Here is a 13,405-nt window from a genome sequence, read left to right as displayed (position 1 = left end):
AGATGAACACGTCATGCAAAAGGACAACATGTACGGTAGTGATAGTTTCCAATTAAATGGAAAAGTAGAAATTATATACTTAATTATTTATCGGTGGAGAAAAGTATTTGAATAGGAATAAACACCATTTTCTATTCTTTTTTCTTTTTCTTTTGTCTTTATGGAAGCACCATTTTTTATACATGCTCTTTTATGTCTTTACGCATTTATACTCTCCTCATTTCAATATTTTCCTCATCTTAAATTATAAAATATTTTTAAATAAAAATAAACATATTAATAAAATTTATTAAATATATTTTATAATTTATTTTTTAAATAAAAATATAAACTTTTAAAAATATTCTTAATTTAATATTTCATTTATGGAATTAAATTTGTTTTGCTCAGAATTCAACAGGTGTTCTTAATTTAATATTTTATTTATGAAATTAAATTTGTTTTGCTCAGAATTCAACGGGTCCTTTATTTCTTCCTTGCCCATTGTTTGTGTCCATCGATGGGCAAGAAAATAGTGGCCATCGGCCTCAGGTTCAATTCCTGAGATTTGATTTTCTTTCCTTCTAAGAAGATCCATTCCCAGTATTTGGAAAGATGAGTGTAGAATCTATTTTCCATATGGTACCAGAGCCTTAGCTCGTGACCCGACCCACTTTGAATCTATTTGATCCATTTTTTTATCTAAATCTTTCATCTTTTTCGGCTAACCCTAATCCCCCTTTCAAGTTTGCTCATCACCTTCATGCTTGTGTACGAAACAAAGTCCACACACAAACCTTTATTGCTGTCTTTCTGCAATCTTTCTATGAAAGATGATGTTGTCCGAACAACAAGGCATCAAAGATGCCTCCAATCACAACGTCGCCGCTCCTCTAGAACTGAATCATCCCTTGTATCTTCATCCTTCAGAGACGCAGATGACTACACTAGTAACCCAACCTCTAATCAGAGCCATGAACAATGCAATATGAAGTCGAGCCATGAAGATGGCTCTCTAAGCAAGAAACAAGATCTGTATTGTTGATCGTTCCTATAGACGAGATGCCCAAGATCCCACTCTCCCACTCTATGTGCATAGTGGGATTGCTGCAATGTTGTCATACTCTCATGGTTGCTTAACTCTATATCTAAGGAAATTTCAGCTAGCATCACCTTTTCAGAAAATGTGAATCTCATTTGGGAAGATCTCCAAGAACACTTTAGTGTCACTGATGGCTCCATGATTTACAGCCTACATCATTTAATCAACTCTCTCACACAAGAATTGATGTCAGTATCAAGCTATTTTACGCAATTGAAGGAGTTATGAGAGGAGTATTCTGTAGTTGTACGCCTCTACCTAATTGTAAGTGCAATTCCTCTCTTCAATATGCAAAGAATGTTCAACAACAAAGGTTGTTCCAATTTCTTATTGTAATAACCAAGAATTAAAAAAAAACTTGGGTTCATTTTGTAATTTCAGCTTTACAAAATTATCAATATACCCTTCCCTTCATCAGATTTATAATTTTCTCTTTCCCTTCTCCTTATCCAGTCCCGATTTTGCACAGAGAGAGAGAGAGAGAGAAAAATCTATGGTGCCATCACCGACTTCCCTTTCTCATTCATTCCTCGTTCTCGCCGGCGTTAGTGGTGGTCGTTGCCACCTTGCCAGCAGGTTCTTCATCGTTTCTGTCTCTGGTGGGCTTCGTCGCTCCTCATGCTGGCTTGCCATTCGTGTTTGGGTTTGAGTAGTGGGTGGAATGAGAGCTGAATCACTGATCTAAGGTATTTCTTGCGGGTCTGTTGCTCCTTGGTCTGGTTCGATTAGTTCAGTTCTTCTTCCTCTTGCGTGGGTTACATTTGAATCTCTCCCCTGTTTTGCTGTAGGTTCTGTCTCCTTCATTGCCTTTGCCATTATTAGTGATTGAGGTGATAATCTTGAGGATTCTTGCTTGATGAACCTGTGAGAGAGAGAGAGAGTTGATTGATGATTGAAATTATAAATTTTTTGTGTATGTTCTGTTGCTACCCATGACCCAAAAAGAACAAAAAAATAAATATGCATTAGTATTGAAGAATGATGGTGATACATATGGGCCATAATTTTGGAGTTAAATTGATTTTGTTGATTTGGTTGATGTTAAAGAATTTACAAAGGTGAAATTGGAAGAAACAAGTTTAGATATATTGTTGGTGCCTTTGGGATGTCATTGAAGGGCTATGAGGAAATAAAATTTAACTTCTAAATATGATAGAAATTATTGGTTTTGAAATTTACCTGTAGATTTATAAAGGAATTTAATTATGGGCTTGCACGCAGTTATTTGTATATTTGGAGTTTGTTTGATTTTTGGTAAATTGTTGAAGGTTTTAAATTAAAAAGGTAGAAGTAATGCACCTAAGGTAAGTGGTGTAAAGATTGGGAGAAAACTTCTATTTCAAGAAAATAGAATGGCATGGCTAAAGTTTTATGGAGGAAGTTAGAGGAATGAATGATAATGCTTGAACTAACTTTAAATCATAAATTTGGTTTTCAATTTTAGATGGTGGTTGGTAGAGATTGTGTTATAAATTAAAAAGTTATTAAAATTATATATATTTATATTTTATAGGGTGTTTGGAAGAACAAACCCTGACAAGAATTAAAAGAAGAATACTTTCAGGAATTTAGAACTCCAACGTGTGAGTGAATAGCATTCCATTTAATGTATTTTTAATAGTCTTTAACTGAAACATTTTATTCCTATGAATTGCATTAATTTTGAAAACTATGAAATATTAATGAAGGACAAACGAGTTATGATATGTGCATTTATTTATGTTTAAAAGGGTATTTTCAAGATTGCTGAAAGCATTCTGGTATGGTTATTAAGCTTTGAAATGTATCGGCTGTTCAATTATTGCAAGTTTGTATATTAGCTATTAAGTATGATTTTCACAAATTTTGAGAATTGAAATGATTCATGCAAGTTTGGCATTGAGAATGGTAATTTTATTACAGCAATAATTATTTTTCTCACATGTTTAAAACGTGATTTTTAAGAGGACTCTAAACAGAACACTGCTACTAACGACAATTCCGTTAGCCTGTAGCATGCTGTGGTTAAACACTAGCTAGTTTGTTTTGTGAGTTTTATTCTCACGTTTGGTATTCGTGGGCTTTGCACTCGCATTTGATTTCATGGTCTAAGTCGCATTTGGTTATTTACCCTCGTGGACTGTGTGTCCGTGTTTATTTCGTAACTTCGACTGCGTTTGGTTACTTACCCTCGTGGACTAGTGTGTCCATATTTGTTTTCGTGGCATAAGCCGTATTTGATTATTTACCCTCATAGACTATGTGTCCACATTTGTAACCTGTTCTGTTGAGTTCTCAAAATTTTAAATGTTGATTAATATGTGTTTTCGAAATTTACATGATTTTGGCTAGCAACTTTTACCACTTTGAGTTATATGTGAGTAGATTGTTTTCTTTAAGCATAATAACATAAATTATTTTCAATTTACCCTTATTTTACAATTATGGTTATGACTTATAGGCTTATAAATTTTTATGGAATTATTTTTAATTAGTTGACACCATTATTAGAGTTTATTGATTTAAATTTTAAGAATTTTACCATGGGAATACTATTCACTGAAAAGCTCATTTTGACCTCAGATTTGTTAGCTGACGCTGATCCCACCATTGACCTTTGAAGAGCAAAGTAACTACGGTGGGTGGAAAATTTTTGATTGATACTGTTGCTTTTAACGTAAATATATAATTGGTATGTCTTTTTGATTAAAAAGAATAGATGCTCCACATAGATTGTTGATAGACTTTATTTTGGGTTATATATTGGCTACTGGCTGGAAGGAGCTACGCTCCTGATTTATACTGTTATTTGCAAAAAAATTTGTTATAGAATTTTCGGGAGATCCTAATTGTAAGGGAGGTTTTGCCAAAATTTTTACAAAAACGTCAACACTTTCTTATAACAATTAGCTTAAAAAAATAATATATATATATATATATATATTATTTTAATTCTCATGTAATTTGATTAATTTTTTTTCTTTTCGTTTGTAAAACGGAATAAATTTTCATTTTGAGGCTTACGGGAATGTGTGAGTAGTTTACATCCGTGCTGGTCACTCTCTATTTTTGGGGCATGACACTTATGGGACTTAACTCATCATACTAACACGTTCGAAGTCAGATTTTATTGATGCACCCTCTCTCAAAAGTAAATTAGGCCTACCCACTGGTAAGCAAAGAAGAGATGCAGTACAACTTAACCCTTCCTCCATAAAGCCTGAGTAATGAAGGCTTTGCCATGGCAACTGGAAGACATGGTAGGTTCAATAAAGGATAAGGACAGTGCAGGTTCATCTAAAGAATCTATATATCGTCACCACCAAGGCCACAAATGAGACAATTGCTATCATTAAGTATGATTCCCACCGGGCTTTGGTAAAGGAAGAGGCACTTAGGATCGACAAGTACCCCTACTACTAATTTAGTCCTATCTAATCACAAGCATGTCAACTCCTTTCTTAACAAGACTATATATGATAATATTCTCAAGATGCTGCACAAGGATACTAAATCCATCCCTGTTGGTGTTGTGACTGCAAATGACTCGAAAGAGTCATTAGGTTTAGTCTACAATACTTTACCTGTTATAAATTCAATTGCACATATTTCAAATATATGTGCATAAAGCACAATGCTTGTTAGATTTAGGGGCCACTGCACATGTTGTTAGTTCATGAAATTTTTTAGATAAGTACATTAAATATATTAGCCCCCTATTAAAATACGTATCCCAAATTGAGAAAAACTACCTATCACACACACAGGATCCATCACATTGTTTGATAATATAGTCCTAGACAATGTTCTATATGCAACTGGAATTTATTCTGATCTAGTTTCCATTCCACATCTCACTTTAGAACTCAATTGTGTTTTTGCTTTCTTTCTTGATGTATGTGTCTTATAAGATCTTTACAATGAAAGCACCAGGATGATTGGTAAAATAAATTCTGGACCTTACATTGTTGAAGAAACTGACATTCCTATTTGTAATTCTTCTGTTCCCAATAATGAACTTTAGCACCTTAGACCAGGCCATGCCTCGATTCATGTTCTTAGACATCTTAGTGCTTTGAGATATGAATTGTTTTCTACTCATAGTGATAAATGTGATATTTGCTTACAAGAAAAGCATCCATGGCTACCCTTTCCTTATATTAATAATAACACTGTTCATTGTTTTGATCTCATTCATATGGATGTCTGGGGTCCATATAAGAACCCACACACTAAGGGTATAGTTATTTCTTAACTATTATAGATGATAAATCACATGCAACTTAGGTATATTTGTTAACTAATAAATTTGAAGTATTTTATTATATTAATATTTTCTTTGCCTATTTACAGACTTAATTTTCTGCTCCTATAAAAAAGGTGAGAACAAATAATGGAATTGAATTTGTTAATAATTATGTGTCTACTTATTTTTTGAATAACGGAGTGATTCACGAGACCTTTTGCCCTTATACTGTAATGACCCAAAATTTTAAAATCTAATAATTTTTTTACCAATTGATATTTAATTTTAGGACAAATGAGGAATAATAGTTTAGTGAAATTGATGTTGGTTACTTATATAGAGATTTAGAGTTTGAATCTTATTTAAATTAAATGTTAGTTTATTTTCTTTTACTGGAAGAAAGTGCTAAAATGCCTTTGTCTTTTATAATAATAATAATCATGATGATCATGATAATGATGATGATAAAACAAAAATCTGAGGGGTCTTCAAATTTCTCATCAACTTTTATAAGTTATTTTTGTTTCTTCCTTCTTTGTCGGTCAGCTACAAATGAGAGAGAGAGAGCTTGAACCCTGCATCTAGAAATTTCGGCCATCTCAACTCTTCTCTCCATCATCCAGCTCGTCATCGGTGGTGTCAGTCACTGGAAATATTCTCTTTCCCTTATGTCCTTCACTCCTTCTCCTCTATTCGTTTCTTGGTTATGGGTATTAATTTGCTTCAATTGGATGTACTTGTCTCAAGTTATGATTATTTAAAGTTTAGGATCAATTATTTGTTCATAACATGCTAAACTAGGTGAATAGTGATTAAGCTTTATTGTTTGTTAACTGATTATATTGGTTACTAATAAGATGTTTAGGTATCATAAATGAGTTGAAATGGTTTTTGGTGGGGTGGGTGGAGGAGAAAGAGTGATGTTTATGAATTAGATGAATACGTCGTTTAAATATTTTCTTGACAAATTTGTGAAAAAAATAATAAAAATATAAATAAATATAAATATAAAATATTGATAAAATTTTTTGTGTATTTAAAGGAGTTCAAAATAACATGATGAGCATTATTTATGTTTGACACCACTTAAGTTTAACGAGCAGTGTTTTAAGCAAAGTTTTTGAAACATGAATGTTAGTATATCAAGTTACCTTTTATGTCATGTTATGTCTGAAGATGTAATTTAAGAATATCAAAGGGAGAAGGAATTCAAAATTTACAACTACTCACTATGGTTATTGGAATTAAAGATTTTTAGATCTAACAATTCATAAGATTTTTCCTTAATAAAGCTAATTCAAAGGAAAGTAAATTGTAAGGGGTGAATCTTATGAAAAGAGAATAGAAGTTATTTGATAGTGGTTGTTAACAATGCAATGCAAAATTGAAAAAAAGGCTTATTTTGATTTTGGTATCTGAGACAAGGTATTCCTTTAGTTGTCCTTCGTAAAGACTGTGATAAAATTCGAGAAGGAAGGAAAGTTGAGCATGAGGTAATTCAAGTCATTTGAACTCTTAATAAGAAGAGTTGGTGTTGTGGCCTATCTTTTGCACTACCACATAAATCATTTAGTATCAAATATTAATCCCTCTCATGTTATTGAAAGTCAAGGGATCCAAACAAATCAGACTCAATTTTATCTTATGAAGAAGTACTTGTAGCCATTCTTGTTAGACAAATAAAAGTTGCAATCGAAAAAAAAAATTTACTTTGGTGAAGGTATTGTGATGCAATCATTCTCAAGAAGAATTAGTTTCATGAGAAGTGGAAAGCAATATGTATCTTAAGTATCCACACTAATTTGAAAATTGAGGTAAATGGAGCATCAAATTTTTTTAGGGGTGAAGAATGTAAGGATTCAAAATTTTAAAATCTAATAATTTTTTTTTAGCAATTGATATTTAATTATTTATTTTAATTTTAGGATAAATGAGGAATAATAATTTAGTGAAATTGTTGCTGATTATTTATATAGAGATTTAAAGTTTGAATCATACTTGAATTAAATGTTAATTTATTTTCTTTTACTAGAAGAAAGTGCAAAAATGCCTTTGTCTTTTATAATGATAACGATAATACAAAAATCTGAGGGTCTTCGTTTGTAATGTTCCCATTAACTTTTATTTGTTATTTTTGTGTTTCTTCCTTCTTTGTCGGTCAGCTACAGACGAGAGAGAGAGAGAGAGAGAGAGAACTTGAACTCTGCATCTAGAAATTTTGGCCATCTCAACTCTTCTCTCCACCATCCAGCTCGTCACCGGTGGTATGGGTCACCGGAAATATTCTCTTTCCCTTCTATCCTTCGCTCCTTCTCCTCTGTTCGTTTCTCGGTTGTGGGTGTTATTGGAGCTTCTCTTCCGTTTGAGAGCAAGAGAAATTGTTGCTCAGAGCTTCAGATCCTCGATCCAGCCAACTCTGTCCTTGTGTTCTTCAACACACTGCTGACGAGAACAGGAGCTATACTTGCCGTTGCTGTGATGTTCGCCCAGAACCACAGCGTTGTGGTGCAAATCGTGAGTCCTTTCCTCCCCTGTTCTATGTTGAATTTCCTCTTCCTTCCTTGATATGTGTTTGCCGTGAACCTCCATTTTTGAGTATGGGTCTCGAAACTTTTCTCCTTCCTCGCATTGTCGTTGCTCTTCCTAGTTCGGTGTGTTAGTGGGTGCTATTATTAGGCAGAAGCTTAGAATTCCTCTCCTCATTAAATCCCCTGCGTGCGTGTGTTTTAATGGTTGATGTTGTGTGATTTATTTTTCTTTCCTGAATCTGTGTGTGTGAGAGAGAGTGATTAGTGTGAAATTTCTATTTTTTTTTCTTGTTCAATGTGCTGTGTGAATTTCCTTCTTCGTCTGCTGTATGTGCTTGTGAAAAAAGGGCCGTGGAATTAAGCTGAATTTTAGTCCAATGAAGGTGATTTAATGTGGGCTTGAGCTGTATTAAAATTTATATTGATTTTGTTAAAGGAATGGACTTGGAAAGTTGATTTATTCATAATTTATGCTAGAAACTTTTTGGAAGGTAGAACCGCATAGGAAGAAGCTTGATGATGATTTGAAGTTTAATGTCCATAAGTGTTTAACAAAATGACCAAAAGAGATTTTTGTTATATAATGGCATGATATACATATGATAAGTATATTATTGATTAAATAAATTATCATTAGAAGCTAATTACTCTCTTTGATGGGAGTTGGGAGGTGAATAGTTTAATTATAGATATAAAAAAACTTTTGGAAAGGGAGTTAATGAGAAAAAAACATTTGATTTTATGGTTTAGATATTGAGCATAGAAAGGAAGACTTTGATATAAAGTGGAAAATATATACAACAAATATGCCATTATTGATTAAACAATCATGTTAAGCATTCATTCTTTACGATGAAAGTTAAAGAAGAAATTAGAGATTTTTGGGAGAAAAATTTGAGCCAGCAATTTAAGAACCAATTTGATATCCATTTTTAGGATGTCATTGGAATATTTGATGCAATATTGGAAAAGATAAAATTGAAGGTTTTTTTTTATTTCTTTAAGTTGTTTGGGATTTCAATATTTTGGTTGGTAAAACATGATTGGGAAAGTGACAATGATATTATTTGAATGTTAGGAATTTTAGGACAAAGCATTGTCCCTTAAGGACTAGTTTGGAAGTAAGTTAAACACTTGAAAACTTTACAAATAAGTGGATAGCATCCTAATTGCTTTACCCATAAAATTATTTTTCTAAAATATTTTATTTATGTAAATCATTTTAATAACAACTATGTTAAGTATTGAATGCTTTGTTATTTAATATTTTTTTACCTTGGAAAAGTATAAAGAGATGTTGAAAGATATTTGAATTATAGCATACGTATGGGTTTTTCTTTATAAAGGATACTTTAAAAATTGATGAAATTATTTCTATCAACTCTAGTTATTTTTGGGGTACTCAATAAATGCCAAATATGAATATTAGTTGCAAAATTTTATTTTGGCAAAAGTTTTTAATGTTTAAAGCTATTCATGTGAGTTTAACTTTGAAAATGGGAACTATTATTTTTATAGTGATGATTTTCTTTCATGTTTGAAAATGAATTTGAAAGGGATATTATACAGAACATTGGTTGTTAACAGCAGTTTCGTTAGCCCTTGGCACACCATGATCAATGACTAGCTAGTTTGATTTTCATGAACTCTGTGCTAACATTTGTTATTCGTGGGGTTATTACCTACGTTTGTTTTCATGGCTTCAAGTCGTGTTTAGTTAGCATTATTCTCGTGAACTATGTGTTCACGTTTGTTTTGTGGCTTTGCCTGCGTTTGGTTACTTACTTTCGTCGACTGTGTATCCATGTTTGTGAATTGGTCTGATAAATCCTTAGAAATATGATTTTTTTTAAATTAATTGATGATTTCCTATTTAATGATTATCAATTAATAAATATTGTTATTCTTATTTATTATTTAATTATTTTGACTTGTCAAGATCAAATGTTGAAGCTGCTCTATTATTATAGATTTAAATATTTTTGTTATTGAAGTTGTTTAGAATTTTTTTATTTATTAATTTAAATTACAAATTTTATTATATTGAATCGCTTTATCTTTTATTTTTATAACTGTTGTAAATTATTCAATTTTATCTTGTAAAATTTGATGGTTGAGACGTTATTCACTAGAAAGTATTTTGGTCTTAGATAGCATAGTTGGCGCTGTAAATCTCATTTATCAATGATGGATTTTGCTAAACTGGGTGGAGATTTGTTATGTAAATATTTATTATTGATGTAAATATGAAATTTATCTATTATGCCATCAGGAATATGTTTAGGTGTTCCATATAGACTATAGTTAGAGTCATTATTTTATTATATATTTTGTCTGTTGGTTGAAAAGGACGAGAGGCCCTAATTATAGTGATTTCTATTTGAGAATTTTATATAGACTTTTTGGGGGTTCATATTTATAGAAGGAATTCAGCCCAAATATTTACAAAAATATTAAGACTTTTATTTGAAGGAAAAACATTAAAGATGTCCTAATTCTCATACAAATATAATTACAATTAAAAAAATAGAAAATTCTAGAAGTTGAAAGGAACATTGGCATATTCTAGAAGTTGCTAAGAGCCTTATGTTTGAAGCTAACCTTCCAATTAAGTTCTAGGAGAAAGTATTAGAGCTGTCATTTACCTAATCAACAGAACACCCTCTAGGGTCATCAATTACAAACCCCATATGAAATAGTATATAAAAAATAAATTGACTTGGGTCATTTAAGGATTTTTGGATGCTTAGCTTATGCCAAATTTTTAAATGGACTAGATAAATTTCATCCTAGGTCTAAACCTTGCATCTTTTTTGAATATCCCAATAATCAAAAGGGGCACCTTCTTTATAACATTGCTGAAGATAGGCTATTAATTAGTAGAGAAGTTGTTTTTCTTAAAAATAAATTCCTTTACAAAGATAAGGCCTTAATAAATTCAAGCCAGGAGGGACTCTCTAAATAAAACTATTAATCCTTTTTTATTTGACTCTTCATTGGATAATTATCAAGTTGTTGATTCTGTTCCTAATCATTCTGATGTTGCTTTAGATAATGCTTCTTCTAATTATATTACTAATGATAATGTGCAAAATCATCTTAATCCTAGTTTACCAACTAATAGCAGCAATGATTCAATGACTCAAAATGACTCTAATTTACATTCTCATATTGAATCTTAACCATCACATCCTGTTAGACACGGAAAAACTCCAACTTGACTTAGAGATTATGATTGCACTAAACTAGCTCATTTAAATAGTATTGAATCCAAGAATACAAAGAAAATTATGTACCCTCTTCAACACAATGATTGTTACACTAACATATCATCTTCTTATAAGGATTTTTTAATATGCATTGATGAGATCATAGAACCAAATACCTTTGAAGAGGCAGCCACAGATAGTAGGTGGGTAGAGGTAATGAAAAATGAGATAGATGCCTTAGAAAGAAACAAAACTTAAGAGATAGTTGACCTTCCTACTGGTAAGAAAGCTATAGGGTTTCGATGGAGTTTGAAGAAGAAATATAATGCTCATAGAACCTTAAATAAATTAAAGTCTAAGTTAGTTGCAAAAGGATATAGTCAAATAGAAGGAGCGAATTGCTTTGACACTTTTCCCCCTGTAGTGAAGATGATCAATGTTAGGACTGTTTGTCTTTAGCTATTAAAAATAAATGGACCATGTGCCAAATGGATGTGGATAATGAGTTTTTACAACAGGACTTGACTGAAGAAGTTTTTATGAAAATACATCAAGGTTTTTGCTAAAAATGGAGAGAAGAAGGTTTGTAAACTTATCATGTCTTTATATGGACTAAAACAAGCATCAAGGTAGTGGAACTTAAAATTATCTGAGCCGTTAGTTGCTGGAGGTTTTACACTGAGTAAACATGACTACTTCTTGTTTTCTAAACAGAAGGGTAATAATTTAATTTTAATTTTGGCCTACGAAGATGATTTACTTATTACTGGAAATTCTAATTCTTTTATTCAGCAAACAAAAGATTATCTTCATAGTAACTTCAAAATGAAAGATCTAGGCACTTTGAAATATTTCCTAGGTTTGGAAATAGCTAAATCAAAAAAGGGGTTGTCTTAAACCAAAGAAAGTATGCTTTATATCTAATTACTAGTACTGGGTTGAGTGCCTGGCCAAGAAATGTTCTTATGGCTCAAGGTCTAAAGCTGTATAGTGAACCTAAAAAGGGGGAGAAAGATCCTCTTTTACTTGATGCAATTAGATATAGACAGTTAATTGGTAAAATGTTGTATCTAACCATGACTCGTCCAGATTTGAGTTTTATTGCACTAGTGCTAAGTCAATATATGAGTGATCCTAGAAATTTGCATATGAAAGCAGCCATGAATACATTTAAATACCTAAAGAAAGAACCTGGTTGAGGCATTTTCTTTGCCTCTAGCTAGTAGAGGAATGGTTCTTGAAGGATATTTAGATTTTGAATGGGAAGCATGTGCAGACACTCGAAGGTTTGTAACAGGGTATGTCATCAAAATGGAAGGAGTGCCCATTGTGTGGAAATCAAAGAAGTAGACAATAGTTTTACATTCTTTAATGAAAGAAAAATATAGAGCTTTAGGAAGTATTGTAGTAGAAATTACCTGGGTGGTTAGCTTGTTGAAAGACTTAAAGGTTTAGAATCCTCTTTCCATTCCAATACATTATGATAGCAAGGCAGTAATTCAAATTGCTTCAAATCTGGTATTTCATGAATGGATAAAACATATTGAAATTAATTGTCATTTTGTTCGTAAGAAGATTTAGGAAGGGTTGATTAAATTGCACGTATCTTCTTCAGATCAACAAGCAAAAATCTTTACTAATGCTTTAGGTTATATTGGGTCGCGAGAGAATGTTAATCAAGTTAGGAACCATAAATATTTTTGGTTCTAACTTGAGGAAGAGTGTAGAAATATTAATATGTTTAATGCTCTAGATTAATATCTCTAGATATTTTGTTTTATTATTTGGGTTAGTTTATTTGTTTTAGGTGTGTTTTTTATTTTGGGCTTTATATATAGTATGCCCCATCTTGTATCTCATGTAAACTTTCTGTTCCAAAACCCAATGGGTTCAAAAAGAGTATTATTCAACAAAAGTGATTTTCTATAATGAGTGTGAAACAAGTGCCAATTTCGCAACCTCAAGCTGTAAATAGGAAATTGATTGAAGCAACATATTTCTCAATAGGCTACGAGAATTGGCGAAACAAGAGAGTCAAAATAGACATGTGACGATGACGATTGAAAGCTTTCTTGGGATGCATAGACCCACACACAAAATTACCTTAACCTCAACCAGATTGAAAGTCACATTGAAGGGCCGCTGGAGCAAATTAATTGTGAAAAAGGGATCAAAGTATTTTGAATTATTCACTTAAAGTCCCAGCTAAGATCTGATATGAAAATAAAATTGAAAGAGAAAAGAAGAAAATAAATTTTTTGAACTTTAGTTGGTAAAATATTATTTTGACAAGAATGCATATAAAAAATGACAAGTAAAAACAACAGTTTAACAAGCACGAGTATGGGAAATGCCAAGTGTA

At 31.9% G+C, this 13,405-nt stretch overlaps 1 protein-coding gene and 1 long non-coding RNA gene across 2 annotated transcripts; both read left to right on the top strand.

Annotated features, from left to right (window-relative positions):
* Positions 1-520: 520 nt before the first annotated feature.
* Positions 521-3,860, top strand: LOC129291886 (uncharacterized). Its single transcript, XR_008588785.1, has 3 exons — positions 521-1,345; positions 1,535-1,767; positions 3,644-3,860. It is a non-coding gene; the product is annotated as an uncharacterized LOC129291886 (long non-coding RNA).
* A 2,934-nt stretch (positions 3,861-6,794) lies between these two features.
* Positions 6,795-13,168, top strand: LOC129290012 (uncharacterized). Its single transcript, XM_054926738.1, has 3 exons — positions 6,795-6,799; positions 7,469-7,820; positions 13,051-13,168. Exons 1-3 carry the CDS (start codon positions 6,795-6,797, stop codon positions 13,084-13,086), a joined length of 393 nt encoding a protein of 130 aa, XP_054782713.1. The 3' UTR covers positions 13,087-13,168.
* The last annotated feature ends 237 nt before the right edge of the window (positions 13,169-13,405 follow it).

Source organism: Prosopis cineraria, unplaced genomic scaffold (assembly GCF_029017545.1).
Source record: "Prosopis cineraria cultivar Desert tree isolate PC_DT_omini unplaced genomic scaffold, ASM2901754v1 PC13, whole genome shotgun sequence".
Classification (NCBI taxonomy): domain Eukaryota; kingdom Viridiplantae; phylum Streptophyta; class Magnoliopsida; order Fabales; family Fabaceae; genus Prosopis; species Prosopis cineraria.
Note: the sequence above shows the minus strand (reverse complement) of the source record. Positions and strands in the feature narration are given on the sequence as shown.